The 21,182-nt window shown below is 43.1% G+C and overlaps 1 protein-coding gene across 3 annotated transcripts in view; it reads left to right on the top strand.

Moving 5' to 3' along the window:
- Nucleotides 1-19,044, top strand: part of LOC124605797 (proton-coupled amino acid transporter-like protein pathetic) — an 81,157-nt gene extending 62,113 nt beyond the window's left edge. For all 3 annotated transcript variants that reach the window (XM_047137692.1, XM_047137693.1, XM_047137694.1), the window contains exons 6-10: nucleotides 469-553; nucleotides 5,718-5,999; nucleotides 8,511-8,689; nucleotides 12,157-12,326; nucleotides 17,688-19,044. In XM_047137692.1, the coding sequence (XP_046993648.1) occupies nucleotides 469-553; nucleotides 5,718-5,999; nucleotides 8,511-8,689; nucleotides 12,157-12,326; nucleotides 17,688-17,926 (955 nt within the window). In that variant the 3' untranslated portion in view covers nucleotides 17,927-19,044. The remainder of the gene's footprint in view (nucleotides 1-468; nucleotides 554-5,717; nucleotides 6,000-8,510; nucleotides 8,690-12,156; nucleotides 12,327-17,687) is intronic.
- The last annotated feature ends 2,138 nt before the right edge of the window (nucleotides 19,045-21,182 follow it).

Here is a 21,182-nt window from a genome sequence, read left to right as displayed (position 1 = left end):
GATAATGTTTTGGCTCATAAGTGTATATTCTCTGCTTTGTAGGTAATATTCACTTTCAAATTATTTCCTTACTTCTTCATTCCCTAGAAGTCAGAATCTTAAGCTTCAGCAACCCGTGGAGGAAGGGGCCATTAAAGTCGGAACACAATCACAGATAGGTCCAGAATAGGGAAAGAAATCGGCAGCGTGGTTTTGAAAGGAACCATCCCAGCATCAGTCTTATCCAAGTAGGCAAACCACGTCAAACATAAATCTGGATGGGAGGACGCGCTTTACAACCCTCACCTCCCGTAAGTGCCATGCCCTGACCACTAACGATCTCAGTCATTTAATTGTGATTTTAGTATTAGTTACAGGTGTTTCATTTACTCAAGCGACGCTAAATGTACTTACTCTGAATAATTACGTTGCTTGTCAGCCGCAGCTCTTATTTTGGTATTCGATTTACTCACGCAGTCCTCTTCACAGGAATTTCGTGAACGTCGGGATCCTGTCATCTTACTACGGAGCGTCGTCCGTGTACCTGCTGCTGCTCGCCACTTCGGTACAGCAGGTGAGTCTGCTGTCGTAATCCAAATATGAAGACTCTCTTATACCACTCAGGAACACAACATTCTACGTGAAATGAGCGCGAGACCTCCGGCTTAGAATATCAACTTGTTAGAGAGCTAATGACTGATACCACACGACAATTGCATTTTGTAAACACAACTGCTACACGTAAAAACTATTTTCCATGTTTCCAAGCTCCTGATATCGACACTTGTATCACTGACTCTGATTTAAGTTGAGTGGGCATGGACGAGGGGGGGGGGGGGGGGGAGAGGAGGGGGAAGTCGTGTGTGTGTGTGTGTGTGTGTGTGTGTGTGTGTGTGTGTGTGTGTGTGTGTGTGCGTGCGTTCGGTTGGACCGCAAACCTTGCAACAGAACAGGACGAGGAGGAGATTAATCTTTAAGGCCCCATCGACAATGAGGTCATTACACACGGAACACAAGCTCGGATTAGGGAAGGATGAAGAAGGAAATCAGCTTTGTCCTTTAAAGGAATCATCCCGGCATTTGCCTTCAGCGATTTAGGAAAGTCAGGGGAAATCTAAATCTGGAATGTCGGGCGCGAATTTGAGCTGTCCTGCTCCCGAATGCGAGTCCAGTGTGCTAACCACTGCGCTACCTAGCTCAATCTTGCAAAAGAAATGAATAAGCGTACATGCTTTTAAAAATTTAGAAGCATAAGACTAAACCTCTAGATCCAGCACACAAATCGTTATAGCAGACAGAAAAAAAATGTATGTACCATGCAAAGCAAATTACGAGAGCAATAAACGAAAGTCCTGCAACAATACGTAGGAAATAAACTATCATTAACAGAAAATAACTGCAAAATTTCTGTTTCTGTACGCACCTGAGACTTAACTGCGTTTCTGTCATAAATTAGCACTTGTTTCATTACCTGTAACTTAGTCCGGGCGTGGTAGATTCGGCGAAAATTTGCACGAGTCTTGTTGTAGCGCATTCGGTCACAAAATTGCCCCTTCTCCAAAAAAATTCATTTCCAGAAGGTGGATTTCACCCGCTTTCTCCGCAATCACTTTACGGAAATCAATCAGATTGATTGATGATTTGTGTCTCCATCGATCCGACTCGCATATTTCACGACTGACTTATGTTGCAACAACTTTATTTCGAATGGTCCCTCCTCTTGCTAAGGTTTATTGTTTCCGGATTGAAAAGGGAAGCTGGTTCGACACTGAACTTCTGTGGCGCCATACCCTCTTAATCATCTACATTCGTAGTTCATACTGACATTGGAAGGAAATTAGACGACTGCATGTACTGAAAACAGAAGTTATATAGAACTGTCCTGTTCGACACTGCATATTATATTTTCTGCTGGCATGATTTGACGCTATCATAACGTTTCCACCACATACTGACATCGTGATCAGTGAAATGTGAAAATTCGAGCTGTATTCGTTATTTAAGGGCGAAATTGTACACGCAAGGAGCCACTGTAGTCTCTGTGGCTTCTTAAGATGCATCGTACTCAGTAACCATAGTGTGATGCGCGTTCTGTAAGACCCTCGGTACACACACCATCAGATTATTTGACTTGTCGCTCTAATGAAGTAGGCGAGTGTCAGCAACATGTCTCGTGGTTTTATTGTGGCGTGTTCATCTTCTGCCGTTAGGTCAAACGATAGAAATGCCACTTGCACGCTTAGAGTAGCAGATTGATAGTGACCAACTTTAAACAGAACTTGATTAATTTTCACACACAATTATTAAAATAATAATAATCATAAACCTTACTTAACTTGATTTTGGATGCTATTTACAATTGACAATCGAAGATCCTTTGGTCTTGGTACGTTAATCTTATTCTCACATATCTCTGATACTTGACAAAGTGTCTATACATTTCTCTTCATGGCTATGTACAGGAATATGATAATCTTATTAGGCGCAGCCTGAAACTTGACTATAGACTGGTACAGACAAATGCAGACTAATGCAGACTGGTGCAAACTAATGCAGACTGACTAATCGGAGGACTGTACACTCGTTACAATACCTCGAGCGTTCAGGTATCACTGCGCGAGTGTGATCCGCTTGGAGAAAAGGTTCTACGTTACCAGCAATCTCATTGGCTGCGTTACATATTAATACGCGGATCGGCGGAAGCAGAATTTGGTCCGTCTCTAAGACAGCACCATCTCGTAGTGCGGAGACAGACGAGCGCTGCGCCTGCGCTGTTCCGCTTAGCGGGGCGCGCTCTATTGGGAAAGTTGTGTACGCGCTGACTACGCGGAACTTTGTACACGACGCATAGGAAATCATCTCATGTTTACCAGAAGATTAAAAGAGTTTCTGCACAATGAAACATATTACATCACTCATAGAACGCTTTTTTTAATATATGAAGCACATATTAATATTCGCCACTTTCAAATGTTCTCGTTCGTGGTTACTCAGAGCAAAATGTTCGAATCATCTAAAGCAGAAAATTAGCAAACTGTTTTGAGATCCTCAGAGATACATACCTCTCTGGTGTTCTCAAACAGCAAGTGACAGGTAAACATTAGTACTGAGCAATACGTTGATATCATGATCGATTGAGACGTAGCAACTGCCTCGATAAGAAGAGGTAACCTATTTCTGTATCATGAACTGGTACTATCATACAAGGAAAGTACTCGTCCCAATCGAAATGCTTCTGAGACTCATATGACCGGTTGGCTACATTGTTGAGTAACGTTTATCTTGTCCAAATATCTGTTAAGAGTTTTGTTTTCTCTAAGATTTCGATGTCATCACTAAGGAGGCCATTTAAAGGGAGCTGCTCTTGTGAAAGAAATACCTCGAAAGGTTGTAATTAATAAACAAGCAGAGAAACAATAAGTACTATCAAAGCCACGCTGATATAATGATGTGCTTAGAAACTGCTGACAGTCCATCCTTAATCATCACAACGATGCTGACAAAAATGATGCAGAAGATGACACATATCTAAGCTGCTTTAAAAATAGCTGGCTTCTTGAAGTAAGATTCCGAGGGGAACGGTGAAAACATAATTTGTAATTTCGTCACTATCAGCCTGTCTCTCCTTTCCTTGTCTTTTTATCTGATTACCTCTAGTCTTACTGATACTGATCAATTATCTTAGACTGTAAATAATAGATTTCAGCTATCAGTCGTCCTTTTGCAATTTTATTGACGTATCTAGATTTCAGCTAGAAACTAGCCATTCCCAATGCACTCTCATTTTTTATCAATGCATGTAATGCCTGTTGGTCGGGCTTCATCCACAGCTCATTGAATTTCCAAAGGACGGCTGATAGCTGAAGTCTATTATTTACAATCAATATAACAGTCGCTGCGTGCAACAGCATTCGGAATGGAAGGTAACCTGATGAAATATCTTAGAGATAACCTTAAACAGTGCAGGCACGGGGAGGGTTGCAGCGATACAAACAAAACACCTCTTGATCATTTTACTAACAGGCGACTTCTTTTGTGATAGTGAAAAGTTTGCTCTGCTGCTGGAAAACATCCTGTAGACACTGATGTGAAACCATTACCTCAGTTTATGTAGAAATGAAGAACTTAGTACAAGAAAAGTAGAAAGGTCACTGACTTAACGAGAATATTGACTTGTTACTGGTGTTGTTACTGTTTTTGTTGTCTTCACTCCAAAGACTAGTTTGAGCAACTCACCATGCTAGTCTATCCTGTGCAAGCCTGTTCATTTCGACGTTACTATTACTTCAACCAACATCCAATAGAACCTGAGTACTTGACCTTCCTAATTAATTCTTTTTCTTTCCACTTTTCCTCTATTACCAAACTGACATTTCCTTGATGTTTCTGGATGTTTTCTATTAGCCGACAACTTCTTGTTATCACGTTGTGCTATAGTTTCCTTGCCAATTCCTCATGAGTAATTCGATCTATCCATCCACTCTTCAGTATTCTTCTGTAGCATCGCAATTCAAAATCTTCTTGCCTCTTTCTGACTGAAGTTTCAACTAATGTTCCATCCATTTGCCGTGTCTGTCAGAATTGCCGGCCGGTGTGGCCGTGCGGTTAAAGGCGCTTCAGTCTGGAACCGCGTGACCGCTGCGGTCGCAGGTTCGAATCCTGCCTCGGGCATGGATGTGTGTGATGTCCTTAGGTTAGTTAGGTTTAATTAGTTCTAAATTCTAGGGGACTGACGACTGATGACCTCAGAAGTTAAGTCGCATAGTGTTCAGAGCCATTTGAACCATTTTCTGTCAGAATTACCAAGTCATCAAGGATAGTTGTTGTTGTTTTTGCTGTTGCTGTGGTCTTCAGCCCAGAGACTGGTCTGATGCAGCTCTCCATGCTGCTGTATCCTGTGCATGCTTCTTAATCTCCGACGAACTACTGGAACCTACATCCTACTGAATCTGTTTAGTGTATTCATGTCTTGGTCTCCCTCTACGATTTCTTGCCCTCCGCGCTTCCCTCCGGTACTAAACTGATGATCCCTTAATGCCTCAGAACGTGTCCTACCAACCGATCCCTTCTTCTAGTCAAGTTGTGCCACAAATTCCTCTTCTCCCCAATTCTATTCACTACCTCCTCACAAGTTACGTGATCTATCCATATAATCTTCAGCATTCTTCTGTAGCATCACATTTCGAAGCTTCTCTTCTCCTCTTGTGTAAGCCATATATTATCCACGTTTCGCTTTCATACATGGTTACAGTCCAGACAAATACTTTCAGAAAAGACTTCCTGACAATTAAATCTATACTCGATGTTAACAAATTTTTTCAGAGACACGTTCCTTGCCATTGGCAGTCTACATCTTATATCCTTTCTACTTCGATCATCATCAGTTATTTTGGTTCCCAAATAGCAAAACTATTACTTTAAGTGTGTCATTTCCTAATCTAATTCCCTCAGCATCACCTGATTTGATTCGACTCATCAGTGTTTTTATCCCTGCTCCTGAACTTAAACTCCTTAGATTTCTTTGCTTCTTGTTCAATCCACAGACCGAGTAACACTGGGGAATGGATATAATTCTTTTGCCGTCTTCCCGACTATTGCTTCCCCTTTATGCCCACTCTTACTATTATAATTGCAATATGAGTTCTGCACAGTTTGTAGATGACGTTTTTCTCCCTGTATTTCCTGTGTACTCGTCTATTGGCTAATCCGTTGGTGCTGAACGGGTGTTTGCGTGGCAGGTGTGCAGGTACTACGTGCCCGCGATGGCGGAGCTGGACATCCGCTACTACCTGCTGATGCCGCTGCCCATCCTGCTTGTGCTGGGGGTGCTGCGCGAGCTCAAGTACCTGGTGCCCTTCTCGCACGCGGCCAACGTGGCCGTGGCCATCAGCTGCGGCATCACGCTCTACTACATGTTCTGCGACCTGCCGGACATCGCTGAGCGCAAGAACTTCGCAACTGTCGCACAGCTGCCCATCTTCTTCAGCATTGCGATCTTCGCCATGGAGTGCATCGGCGTGGTGAGTCGAAGTCTTCCGTCCTAAAGCTAACAATTTTTGAGAAGGGGTTCGCGAAACAGACTCAACCCTCCTGGCCCTTAAGGTTGCAACACCAGAAACACAGTAAATAAAGAAATTTTACTTATTGTGCATGTATTGTATACACTGAAGTAATAAAGACACGGGATGGCTATAGGCACATATACAAACGGCGGTCGTATCGCGTGCACAAACCATAAAAGGGCAGTGCATTGGTGGAGCTGTCATTTGTATTCAGGCGATTTCCGTAAAATGGTTTCCGACGTGATTATGGTCACACGACGGGAGTTTAAAGATTTTAAATGCCGAGTGGTCTTTGGAGCAAGACGCATGGGACAATCGATTTCGGAAATCTTCAGGTAATTCAGTATTCAGAGATCCACAGAGCCAAGAGCGTGCCTAGAACACCAAATTTCAGGCTTTCCCTCTCACCACGGACAATACACTGGGCGCCGGCCTTCATTTAGTGACTGAGAGGGGCGGCAGTTGCGTAGAGTTGTAAGCGCTAATAGATAAGCAACACTGAATGAAATAACGTGGGATATATGACAAACATATCCGTTAGAACAGTCCGACAGAATTTTGCGTTAATGTGCTATGGCAGCAGACGGCCGACGCTAGTGCCTTTGTTAATAGCACGACATCGCCTGCAGCGTCTCTTTCTCGGGCTCGTGATCATATCCGTTGGACCCTAGCCGACTGGAAAACCGTGGCCTGGCTAGATTTCAATGGTTAAGAACTAAGTGTAACGCGCCCATGGTATAGACGTAGAGTCTTTCATTCATAACCGAAACCTCCTCGGTCCCGGGTTCGAACCCCGGCACTGCTTAAATGTTGAATAAAAATCACCAGCAATGGCGGCCAAAGACTTCCGGTATAAGAAGTCACCCTCATTCATCGAACGGCCTTGTCAAAGAGGGTCACAGGACCGGATAGAGGTTTACGGGAAACTGGCCCTAAGAGAGGAAGAATCAGCGATGATGAACGGCTTGAGAGTGCAGAAGGCACTGGAAACCACTGCATTACAGACACAGTGTGTAGCCACAGGACATGTGGCCTGTAATTGAAAAAGTGGCATGATGATGTCTCCATTGAAAACAGATTCAGGAATAGTACACCATTCGGATCTCCTGGAGAGTACTGCCAAGGAGAGATGACCATGAGAAAAATATTGAATAACCAATGAAAAGTTAACGTTCTGTGAGTCTGAGTGGGGTGAGTCAGGAGTTTGAACGTAGTAGAAAAGCTAGAAAATCTGAAAAGCGAAATAATAAGGTTGACTCTAGATATAGTGGAGGTCAGTGAAGTGAAATCGAAAGGAGACAAGAACTTGTGGTGAGACGAGTATAGGTTAATATCAGTAGCTGCGAAAAAAGGCATAACGGGAGTGAAATTTACTATGAATAGGAAGTAAGGGCAGACAGTGGGTTACTGTGAGCAGTTTAGTGGTAGAGTTATTCTCATCAGAATCGAAAGCAAATCAACACCGACGTCGCAAGCAGAAGATGAAGAGATAGAGGAAGTATATGAGGATACTGAACGAGTAAGATATTGTTACACTTCAAATACATATGTTCAGGAATCTTGTATTTTATAGAAAGATACGTGATATCAACAGATTTAGTTTTTAAAACCGTCTCGTGAAATCTCAGTCCTTAGACAAAAGAGCATTTAAGCCTTCTCTTGGACAACTGACTTCTAAATTTTTCTCAGTCTGCATTTCCTGTCACTCACTGCGTTCGTTTTTGGAAGCTTTTATTGTCTGCTTGCAGAGCCCTGTCACTTGTAAATATGGTTCACCTACTTATCTAACTGTTGTAAGTCCATTACAAAGTAACAAGAGTCTTCTGTGTGAAATTATGGTGTTCAAGAATCTGAAATAATAGTTTAACACTCTGCAGATGTCTACACAACATAGGCAGTGTTTACGGGTATTACGTACGTCTGGTAACGACTTGTCTTTTGTTTGGAAATGTTATTCCAAAGGCATTACAGAGTGTCGTCAGAAACAATCTGAAAAGTTGTGGGGGTATTTCAGCGTAGATTGTGCTGAGAATAAGTTGTTAAGAAAAAATCCGATACGTTGCGTCGTTTCCTTGTTAATTAGCACTGAAATTAGCGCGTTCTTCGTTTGGTTTCCCAAAACCGAACAAGAGAGCGGTACAATAGTTTGACATGGGACGGAAGTAAGAATGGAACCCGAGTCAAATGCTGAGCAGTCTCGTACGCAATCGTCTTCGCTATGAGAACAATTGACTCTACTTGTATCTGGGGGACGCTAAAATTTGCACCATCGACAGCCTGCTAATTAACTCATAAACGACGCAACGTATCGAATTTTGTAAACATTTATTTCTCAGTACAACCTACCCTGCAACACCTTTACCATCTATTCACACTGTTTCTGACCACTTTGTATAAAATACAAGTGAATATATCTTAATGAATCTTGGCTGCTGCATCAGTGCAGAAATCTCATTGTATCTTTTACAGGTCTTGCCGGTAGAAAACAGCATGAAGAAACCGAGCCATTTCCTAGGTTGCCCTGGAGTGCTCAACATCGGTTTCTCCATTGTCGTCGGCTTGTACGCCATGATGGGCTTCGTCGGTTACTGGAAGTATGGCGAGGACACCATGGATAGCATCACTCTAAACCTGCCACTAAATGAGATGTAAGTGTATCCTGAGCCCTCTAAGAACTCGTAACAATAGTTGGTAACTGTAACGTAACTCATCAGTAACTAAAGTAGTAAAGGGTAGGCAAATAACATTTATAGCAAAATCCAGATTGCAGTCACTGTGTGACCATCATCAGTGCACTAAATTAAGTTAAAACATTAAAACCATTAACATACACACATTTTCATGTCGAAGGTTGAGTTCACAGTAATCATTCGGTTACGTTAGTTTGTGTGAAGATACAGACAATCTTCAAACACTGTGATGGAATTTAGTATCTGTTTTTACTGTTTGCGTTTTAGCACTTCTGGAATCAGAAACGTTTATACCAGTGCTTTTAATGAAAGCGATTGTCTAGTCAGAACAGCCCCATAACACTAATGAAGTAAAAAAAAAACTGTCTTGCGAAACATTGTGATGTAGTGATAGGAATTCAGTTTCTTTGCTAGAATATATTGAGTAACTGGAAGTGTTGGTGGATGAATGGTCTGTGAAAACACGGTCTTCTGAAACACATGAAAACACGTTCAGGTAAGATTTGCCCGTGAATAGAAATTTTCCCAACACATTTTTTTTAGCACTGCATGTTTGAAAATTGCTTCAAATGTCTCCGTATGCAGGGACGACGGCTTCCTATTAACGCCATTCTGCATGCAGGAGTGGCGTTTCCAACGGATCAAGCTACTGCACCATCTTGTTAAATGTAAAAATTTCGTCTCTGGCGAATAATTATAGAAGACCGGCGATTACGAGAGGATGTTATTCAAACGTCTCAAAAACAAACATCTGCCTTAAGGCCCAACGGAACAGACCGGTCGCCGAGTCATCCTCACAGCCTTTAGGCGTTACTGGAAGCGGACACGGAGGGGTATGTGGTCAGCATACCGCTCTCCCAGCCGTTGTCAGTTTTCGTGCCCGGTACCCTTCTCACTGACCTCACAAGGGCTGAGTGCACCCCACTTGTCATCACGCGGTAGACGCGGACGGTGACCCATCAAAGTGCTAGCCAAGTCCTTTTTTTTTTTTTTTTTTTTTTTTAAAGTAGCTCTCAATACATATTCAGCTGAGCTCATAGATACACGTATTGACAGGCTTAAGCGTATATGATATTATGAACAACACAAGGACATCCATGCTACTTGTACTAAAATTTCATAGTTCTTACGATACAGAATTGCACTACAAGAATAACAAAAAAGTCTTACCAAAGTCGGAGCATCTAGCGGATTCGGTATTACAATATGGAAAAAATCATTACCTTTGAACGACACAAATTGTAACGATGGTATGGCATTGATGGTCGGAAGTTTCCACCTGGCGGAGTTTGGCCGGCGAGTTGCAAGTCTTTTCCGTTGACGCCACATTGGGCGACTTTCGTGTTCATTATAAATAAAATGGTAATAAAGACAACACCACTCCCAGAGAAAGAAAATCTCCTGCCCTATTGGGAATCGAATCCGGGCCCTCTGTATGGCAGTCAGACGCGCTAAACACTCAGCTAAAGGGGTGGGCAAATCATACAGAGTTGTTGCAAAATTATATTTTCATCAACAAAAATGGTTGCAACAAAGACGAGCAGTGGCCTAAAGCAGACGTGCATCATGCACACCACACTGTGAATATGTGCTCGTCAACTGCGCGTGAAGAGTTAACAGACTTTCTATTATTTCTCGGTTGTAAAATACGGCAGTTCTTCACTGCGACGGTACCTAACAGTTGATGCTGAATAGTTGCTCTTCCAAATAGCAGTCCAGACGAGTAAACCAGTTGCGACTTTCCCTCATACTGTTCGTACCTTTGATTGTCGGGCTACGCGCTGCTCTATTTAAAAAGAATAGCTCGATGTAGTCATAGGGTCGAGCCACAAAAGGTTCAAATGCCTCTGAAGACTATGGGACTCAACATCTGAGGTCATCAGTTCCCTAGAACTTAGAACTACTTAAACCTAACTAACCTAAGGACATCACACACATCCGTGCCCGAGGCAGGATTCGAACCCGCGACCGTAGCGGTCGCGCGGTTCCAGACTGAAGCGCCTAGAACCGCTCGGCCACACCGGCCGGCGTCGAGCCACATCCAACTCACTGCAAATAGTAAACAGTATCTGTGATCCCGCAGACAAACAATCCTTCCATTGGTTAAAATCGGACTTAATAAAATATACAGAAATACGAAATAAAAAATAAGTGAATAATCTAATGAGAAGGGTTCTATTCCAACATCCGTATTTGGTTTAGACGACAGAGAATTATGTCGAACAATATTTATTCAAGAAAGGACATCTGAAATAAACGGGAAGACAGACAGAAAATATCTTTATGAAATGCATTAAAGTTACGTCTAGAACTTTTCGATAACGGTAACAAAATCTTCAAACTAAAAAGTCATCGAAGAGTCGCGAAAACTAAATCCATTTCATGCTCACGTGAACGACTGACTAGTTCAAATAGTTCAGAGTTGAACATGATGATTTATAAATTATCGCACGCGATACGAAGAACAGTAACTAATATTCTGTCTATCCTCGGTTCCGTAATACAAGCGGAAAAAATTAAAATCCTACTCTGTGGCATATTCGGATCTCTCGTAAGTTAGAATGCCTTCAGAAGTTGGAGTATTGTAGGGGGCATTCACCGCCCCGAGCCAATCACCTATACGACTAAATCACGCAGATTACCATAGGGCCGGCCGGAGTGGCTGTTCGGTTCTAGGCGCTACAGTCTGGAGCCGAGCGACCGCTACGGTCGCAGGTTCGAATCCTGCCTCGGGCATGGATGTGTGTGATGTTCTTAGGTTAGTTAGGTTTAATTAGTTCTAAGTTCTAGGCGACTGATGACCTCAGAAGTTAAGTCGCATAGTGCTCAGAGCAATTTGAACCAACCATACCACAGGCAGGTCTGCCTTCCTCCAGCAACGACACAAAGTACCAGATCGCTCCCTTGGTCTCTTCACTCGAAAAGTGCCAGTTTCCACTTGACTTCCCCAGTGTTCCGCCACTGTCTGCTTTTTCTTTGGCTGAAGGCCGTTCCCACCAAAATTACATCGTTATTAACTTTTGCAGACATGATCTGATTCAATTCAGCACTTCCCATACTGAACTAACATATTACAACATTTTTTAAATAAACAAATTTTAGAACTTTCAGTCACATCCAGAGCATTCATATTAATTACAAATAAAGGTTTGCTCACAAATAAATAAGCTGGTGTTCTTGGGCACCGACGCGATCGCTGATCGTCCTTAATTTAGGGCTTGCAAGACAGATGCGACTGTCTGGTAGACTCACAGTAGTATCTGATTGGATGCAAGACAGGCACTTCCCAGTACCTGTTACATACACACTGCACGAGAGATAAGGCAGCTCACGAACTCACACGTCGGCTCCGTTTCTACTTGTTCTTCGAGACTTGTGAGTCTACCTGTGCTGTGCTGATGTGTTTCCCTCTCTTGCGATCGCAGACTGGCGCAGTCGGTGAACGTGCTGATCGCGCTGGCTACGCTCGTGACGTTCGGGCTGGCGGTGATGGTGCCCAACAACATCGCCCTCTCCATGATCCTGAAGAAGGTCTCTCCTAAGAGGGCCGAGGTCGTCCAGTACGTCTTTCGCATCTTCGTCGTCCTCGCTTCAGGTAAGCAAAATTGCTGGTCACTCCATTAAACAAGTCGCATTATGCTCTTGTTAATACTTCTCGTAAAACGTGATTCTAACGAGGAAGAAAAAGACTTAGCAACAAGCTACCAAACTATTGACAGTCCATGTACACCTCTAATGCTCTCGTCTTCCTCTTAAGTTTACTTTAGTCAGATACAATAAAACACTTCTTTTCTCTTTTGTTGACTTGTTACTACGTAACTACACTCCTGGAAATGGAAAAAAGAACACATTGACATCGGTGTGTCAGACCCACCATTTTGCTCCGGACACTGCGAGAGGGCTGTACAAGCAATCATCACACCCACGGCACAGCGGACACACCAGGAACCGCGGTGTTGGCCGTCGAATGGCGCTAGCTGCGCAGCATTTGTGCACCGCCGCCGTCAGTGTCAGCCAGTTTGCCGTGGCATACGGAGCTCCATCGCAGTCTTTAACACTGGTAGCACGCCGCGACAGCGTGGACGTGAACCGTATGTGCAGTTGACGGACTTTGAGCGAGGGCGTATAGTGGGCATGCGGGAGGCCGGGTGGACGTACCGCCGAATTGCTCAACACGTGGGGCGTGAGGTCTCCACAGTACATCGATGTTGTCGCCAGTGGTCGGCGGAAGGTGCACGTGCCCGTCGACCTGGGACCGGACCGCAGCGACGCACGGATGCACGCCAAGACCGTAGGATCCTACGCAGTGCCGTAGGGGACCGCACCGCCACTTCCCAGCAAATTAGGGACACTGTTGCTCCTGGGGTATCGGCGAGGACCATTCGCAACCGTCTCCATGAAGCTGGGCTACGGTCCCGCACACCGTTAGGCCGTCTTCCGCTCACGCCCCAACATCGTGCAGCCCGCCTCCAGTGGTGTCGCGGCAGGCGTGAATGGAGGGACGAATGGAGACGTGTCGTCTTCAGCGATGAGAGTCGCTTCTGCCTTGGTGCCAATGATGGTCGTATGCGTGTTTGGTGCCGTGCAGGTGAGCGCCACAATCAGGACTGCATACGACCGAGGCACACAGGGCCAACACCCGGCATCATGGTGTGGGGAGCGATCTCCTACACTGGCCGTACACCACTGGTGATCGTCGAGGGGACACTGAATAGTGCACGGTACATCCAAACCGTCATCGAACCCATCGTTCTACCATTCCTAGACCGGCAAGGGAACTTGCTGTTCCAACAGGACAATGCACGTCCGCATGTATCCCGTGCCACCCAACGTGCTCTACAAGGTGTAAGTCAACTACCCAGGCCAGCAAGATCTCCGGATCTGTCCCCCATTGAGCATGTTTGGGACTGGATGAAGCGTCGTCTCACGCGGTCTGCACGTCCAGCACGAACGCTGGTCCAACTGAGGCGCCAGGTGGAAATGGCATGGCAAGCCGTTCCACAGGACTACATCCAGCATTCTACGATCGTCTCCATGGGAGAATAGCAGCCTGCATTGCTGCGAAAGGTGGATATACACTGTACTAGCGCCGACATTGTGCATGCTCTGTTGCCTGTGTCTATGTGCCTGTGGTTCTGTCAGTGTGATCATGTGATGTATCTGACCCCAGGAATGTGTCAATAAAGTTTCCCCTTCCTGGGACAATGAATTCACGGTGTTCTTATTTCAATTTCCAGGAGTGTATTTCGAAACGTCTGATGATTTAGTAAAAATTCAGAGGCAGTAATGATACCGTTTCTACTTCCCATTTACATACACACTCCGAAAGCCATCATACGGTACATGAGTGGGGGTACTTTCTCTCCCTGTTATACCCCTCCCTGCCATTAGCAAATGGAGGGACGGAAAGCAACTGACTTACTTCTGTACAAGCCCTGATATCGTCAACTAGGGTCTGCACTACGTATGTGAGACGTTTGTTGGGGACAGTAGGATTATTCTGCAGTCTGTCACAAATGCTGGTTCGCTAAACTTTCTGAGCAGTGTTTCGTGAAATGAGCGCCATCCCCCTCAAGAGATTTCCATGTAGCTGTCAGTTTAATGAGATAACTTGACACGGCTGCCGGGAATTTGACGAATTGCATGGTGGCCATCAGATGCACAGGTCTATTGTGTATTTTTTACTGGTATCCGTCGTAATGACCAGCTTCACAGGAGGAAAGAAGATGTATATCAGACGGGTATGTTATTCCACTTTCCACTGGATAAATTTAAAACCATCAGTCATAAAATGTTTAGAAAATAACTTGAAAACCACACAAAACTGACTTCTCTATGATTAAAAAGAACGATCATTAAGGTGGTAACGAAAATAACCAATGGAAAGTGGCTCTGCACATCCATATAATGAACAGTTTTTCTTTCTTCCTTTGAAGACGATCGCTGCGACAGTAAAGAGTAGAAAGCAAAGAATAATTTTCTGTTGCTGACGGAAAACATGCATTTCTTCCAATTCCCATCCGTTCACAGCACATATGCGCAATACTCGCGTGTTGATCAAACTAACCGCTAACACAATTGGAAGGAAAATCAGCATCTACATCTACATCTACATGACTACTCTGCAATTCACATTTAAGTGCTTGGCAGAGGGTTTGTCGAACCACAATCATACTATCTCTCTACCATTCCACTCCCGAACAGCGCGCGGGAAAAACGAACACCTAAACCTTTCTGTTCGAGCTCTGATTTCTCTTATTTTATTTTGATGATCATTCCTACCTATGTAGGTTGGGCTCAACAAAATATTTTCGCATTCGGAAGAGAGAGTTGGTGACTGAAATTTCGTAAGTAGATCTCGCCGCGACGAAAAACGTCTTTGCTTTAATGACTTCCATCCCAATGCACGTATCATATCTGCCACACTCTGTCCCCTACTACGTGATAATACGAAACGAGCTGCCCTCTTTTGCACCCTTTCGATGTCCTCCGTCAATCCCACCTGGTAAGGATCCCACACCGTGCAGCAATATTCTAACAGAGGACGAACGAGTGTAGTGTAAGCTGTCTCTTTAGTTGACTTGTTGCATCTTCTAAGTGTCCTGCCAATGAAACGCAACCTTTGGCTCGCCTTCCCCACAATATTATCTATGTGGTCTTTCCAACTGAAGTTGTTCGTAATTTTAACACCCAGGTACTTAGTTGAATTGACAGCCTTGAGAATTGTACTATTTATCCAGTAATCGAATTCCAACGGATTTCTTTTGGAACTCATGTGGATCACGTCACACTTTTCGTTATTTAGCGTCAACTGCCACCTGCCACACCATACAGCAATCATTTCTAAATAGCTTTGCAACTGATACTGGTCTTCGGATTATTTTACTAGACGGTAAATTACAGCATCATCTGCGAACAACCTAAGACAACTGCTCAGATTGTCACCCAGGCCATTTATACAGATCAGGAACAGCAGAGGTCCCAGGACGTTTACCTGGGGAACACCTGATATCACTTCAGTTTTACTCGATGATGTGCCGTCTATTACTACGAACTGCGACCTTCCTGACAGGAAATCACGAATCCAGTCGCACAACTGAGACGATACCCCATAGGTCCGCCGCTTGATTAGAAGTCGCTTGTGAGGAACGGTGTCAAAAGCTTTCCGGAAATCTAGAAATACGGAATCAACTTGAGATCCCCTGTCGATAACGGCCATTACTTCGTACGAATAAAGAGCTAGCTGCGTTGCACAAGAACGATGTTTTCTGAAACCATGCTGACTACGTATCAATAGATCGTTCCCTTCGAGGTGATTCTTAATGTTTGAATACAGTAAATGCTCCAAAACCCTACTGCAAACCGACGTCAATGATTTAGGTCTGTAGTTAGATGGATTACTCCTACTACCTTTCTTAAACACTGGTGCGACCTGCGCAATTTTCCAATCTGTAGGTACAGATCTATCGGTGAGCGAGCGGTTGTATATGAGTGCTCAGTAGGGAGCTATCGTATCGGCGTAATGTGAAAGGAACCTAATCGGTATACAATCTGGACCTGAAGACTTGCCCGTATCAAGCGATTTGAGTTGCTTCGCATCCCCTGAGGTATCTACATGCTAGCAGCTGTTCGTGTTTCAAATTCTGGAATATTCCATTCATCTTCCCTGGTGAAGGAATTTCGGAAAACTGCGCTCAATAACTCCGCTTTAGCGGCACAGTCGTCGGTAACAGTACCATCGGCACTGCGCAGCGAAGGTATTGACTGCGACTTGCCGCTTGTGTACTTTACATACGACCAGAATTTCTTCGGATTTTCTACCAAATTTCGAGACAATGTTTCGTTGTGGAACCTATTAAAGGTATCTCGCATTGAAGTCCGTGCCAAATTTCGCGCGTCTGTAATCCCGGCCGTATTCTTCCACTATTCACTTATTGGTCGTGGTGCACACAACACGCCATGGAGTCTCCAATCAATAACCGCTAACAAATGTGGTAGAACTAACCCGAATTACTTCGGTGGCTTCCTTTAATCTGTCCTGGTGGGGAAGCCAAAGTCTCGATTAGTACACAAGAATCGGTTTTACAAGTTTTTTGCATGTTGGCTCATTCATATATAGACATTTTCACTTACATGGAATTCTCCAAATAAAGCAAAGTCACCCACTCGCATTCCCTACAACCGGCATTAGGTGCCCGTTCCACTTCCTGTTGCTTTGCAGTGTTTCACCTAGATTTAAAATCGAAGCTGAACACCACTAATACGGTACTCGAATATTACAGGATGATTTTTCCAAATCATCCTCATTACATTATCCCACAGGTGGAGGAAGAAGCTATTCATCACACCAAACATAAATTCGATCCAAGTCATTCGGTGTCCTCCTACAGTCACTCAAGGACACTACCGTGTCAGTAGTAAGTAGTCGTTTCCGTGTATAGGGTAAGCCAGAACTCCCGGCAAACTTTCAGAGGACCAAAACAAGAAAAAAAATTTCAGTAAACATGAGCTCCAAAGTGAATACCTTAAGAGCTAAGAGCACTTGTTTATCTTCGCTATTGTTAGACACGTTTCTACTGACAGCTCTTTGATTTCCATATCTAAATAGCGCTAGTATGGACCAAAACAAGGAAAACATTATCAGGAAACATGTGCTCTAATATACATACCTTAAAAGCTATGAGCATTTTTTCATCATCGATACTGTGAAACACATTACTTTTACTGGGAAAGTTCTCTGAACTCTTTAGGTATGCAATTTAGAGCCCATGCTTACGGGATTTTTTTCTAGTTTTGGTGCATACCACCACCTCTGAAAGTTTATCGGTGGCGTTCTGGCTCACCCTGTATAGATAACACTGTGATCCCATAACGCATTATGCCAAGTCAGCTTGACACCAGAAATCACATTGCCGAGAGCAACAAACTACAGTTTTTTTTTTCTTTTCCGTTTCAGTGTCAATAGCGGTGGCCATCCCGAAGCTGCAACCCATCGTGTCGCTGGTGGGAGCTGTCTTCCTGTCCGTGTTGGGACTCTTCTGCCCACCCATCCTGGAGATCGTCGTCTTCTGGGACGAGGGCCTCGGCTGGAAGCGCTGGAGAATGTGGAAAGACATCTTCATCGCTGCCTTTTCACTCTTCGGCCTAGCAACCGGTTGCTACGCTAGTATTGTTGACATTATCAACACCGTATAGACTGATGTAACTGCAGCCGAAAACCCGTGGACTGAAAACTGGATCCACTGCTGTAGCGTCTGCGCGAGAGATGTTCTCGATGTAGTGTCGGCGTGTAAGCCTCATGATCATTAAACGTGAGACCATTTACTGCGTCGAGGAGAATTTCTAGTTCAACCGGACTGTAGCTGTTGAACTGTATGCATGAACTGCGAAGGACAGAAGTGGTGGATACGGACTTTGCGAATCAAGTTCCTATATCAGAGCTCTTTTAGTGTGTTTATGTCGTGTGTTTGAGAAGTGTGTGTGTATGTGTGTTTTCTCGCTGTATTTATGTTGTTACATTCCGGGTACAACAATGATTCTCGACACGCAACACATCGACGTACAAATATTTACCAATTTCCAAAGCGTACAATAAATACAAAGGTGACGCTGACTGGATGATGTGCTATTGTGAGAAAAATATACACTTGCTAAACAGATCAGATGTAATTTGCAGTTGTCAGAAAACATCTGTACCCACTGATTCAATGTGTAGGACTAATTTTTTCATTCTCTGTAAATGCACTTATGCCACAAATGGAGATAAATAGCAGTGTCTTCGAATTTTTTTTCTTACAGTGTGTGTGATTAGCTATCATGTGGAGTTGTCTGAAGTGTCTATGACAACGCATTTGACGCTGTTATAAAAAAGCAGTGAAAATATAACTGCAATTGTATTAAACGGATTATTCGACAAATTGTGCAACTAACGTTGGCCGAATACAATTGTGCATTCTGTTTGTACAAGCATGACTGTTTTTGATAAGTGCATGAATGTAATGAGTTACAGCTGTTATTATGAAACAGCAGTTTTATATTAGTAAGAATTTTTGTCTTCAGTTCCAAATATAATCCACGTTGACGGAATATGTTACTTCTAGTTTGCAATTACGTAAGCTAACAGTGCCTAACTTTAAGTCGCACATCATTGTTTCGTTTCTGTCAGTGTGAAGCAATACCAGTACCTGTTTAAAGAACTGTATCATTTGCAGTTGTAATGTAAATGTCAGTTTTAATATACCCTTGTCACGAGATACTGAAAATGATTAGTGGCTTGCTTTTGATACTGATAATTATATTTATTTTCTAGTATATTTGACCATGTTTTATTTGATTTCCCTCTTTCCTCGTGCGTGTCTCAAATATTGACAATGATTAAATTTTAGCTGTCCCCTTTACAGAAAGTCAACACGTAGCAGCAAATAATTATCACGAAAATACTAAATCTCCAATAACAAAAAATGTATCCTTCTTGTTGCAAATGCATAATCACTGGCTTACTCTCACACAGTTTGTTCATCAGTATAAACTGGCAGTCATTATAACTTTTTAAATCCCTGTAGATAAAGAAAAAGTTTTACTATTTATTTGTTAATCAGTCCATAACTGTGTGAAGTGGTCACTTTCCGGAATAGGGCTGTCGTTTTACAGAATTCTGAAATGTTTCATACTGTGTAAAAACTGAACACTTCTAAGGAGTCGACACATTTTTCTAAAAACATGTCTACCTACAGCCATAAAATTTGGGCTACTTTGACTTACTGAGGAATACGAGGAAAACTTAAAAGCTTCTCTCCGTGGCGCAAAGCATTTTTTTTATATTTGCGAATGTGTCGTCCATAAATCTAAGTCGTCAATTTAATCTGCTAAATATTTCTGTTTATAGAGCTATTTAAAGAAATCATGTTGTGTGCATTTCGTTCTAATCGATAAACTGAAATATTTTCATTATAAAATTCTTTCTTTTTGGGAGTATAACTCTGATAAAAATTCATCTAAAGTTACTAATTGTACATAACTTACGATTTTTCGTTCTTTTCAACACATCAGGCTTCCATTGCCTAACTAAAATGTGAAGTTAATCCACGTGAAGTATGTCCCTCAATTTCACAATAGTTGAACAGTTAATGGCCTATGAAGCTGTTGGTGACACAGACGTGTAAAAGGAAGCATGTTCATTTTACATTAAGAAATAAATAGGAGATAGCTTTATGCAAAATTTATTCTGCATTATTGAATGCTGACGAAGAAAAATGCGAATATCAGTTTTTCTCGATCATTCAAATTGGTTTAAATATCAATCAGTTGATATTTAGGCCTCATTTTGCAGCTGGGAGTGAGATGTAAGTCCAGCACCTAGTGTCAAAAAATGAATACCAGGAAACATAAAAAATTTAAATTTTTATTCGATGTAAACCTCTTTAAAGCCAATGCATTTAATCGTAGTGCAATGTGTGCGTAGAGCATAATTCCCTCCCTGAATTACTATTCTGAATGGGCTCGGATTCATTCATTTCTAGTTACAACTTCTTGGTTGGACTGAAAATGACATAAAACAGGAACAAATTTCATGGGGTGTGGAAATAAGTAGAAGTGCGAAACAATCTAGTGAAAAGGATGAAGATTCTTACACTAAGTACGTTAGTCTTCATTTTCTCACAAAGTCCTGCATTAGGGTGGGTGCAGTGTGCTGAACGCGAGGCAATTCTCACGTAGTTTTTCATTCGACTAGTCCTTAAAAGTTTCATAGTATCACTAGTTACTGATTTACCCCTTGCAAAGTGTAACGTGGCAAATATGGCATTAGGACAGTGTTCAGTCCACCACGAAAAACTAAAGAAATGCTGTGTTTAATGAAAGATGATCTACTGTCACAAAGTTTTCATACTCTTATGAAAGGACATGGATTTCGCTTTGAAGCTATCGAAACCCTATTCCACGCTCCGCAGCACTAGGAGTCTACATTAAACGAAACGTTAAATATTTGCAACTGCACCAGTGCGTTTATTAAGGTCAATGGCTACGACCTTAATGAAAGCTGGGGACAACTGCTAGAACGGAGCGTTCTTCAAAAGAAGACATCAAACAGTTAATGTCAAAGAGGGGAAAACGGTGCTTGGGGCAGTCTCTATTCTTCCTCCACTCCATAATTCCAGCCCGAGGAACAAAGGAACCGTGTTTCTTTCACTGCTGGTTCACTGGTTGTGCATGCAAGTTGCGTCCTCCAAGTGACGGCACTCCATTTATAGCGTCACACCGCTTGTGTATCAAAGACATACGAGGTGTGGCTAGAAAAAAACCGGACTAGTACTGGTGAAACAATAAAACGAATTCAATAAGGCTGAAAGTCGCTTGGCCTGTCACGTGACTCTCGCTCCGCCTACTGCTCGAGTTTCATCTGCCTCCAGCACTCAGTCTGCCCGTGGCGTCTGTTTTAAGTAGTTGACGTTTT

This window comes from Schistocerca americana, chromosome 3 (genome assembly GCF_021461395.2).
Source record: "Schistocerca americana isolate TAMUIC-IGC-003095 chromosome 3, iqSchAmer2.1, whole genome shotgun sequence".
In the NCBI taxonomy this organism is placed as follows: domain Eukaryota; kingdom Metazoa; phylum Arthropoda; class Insecta; order Orthoptera; family Acrididae; genus Schistocerca; species Schistocerca americana.
This window is presented reverse-complemented; position numbering and strand designations above follow the sequence as displayed.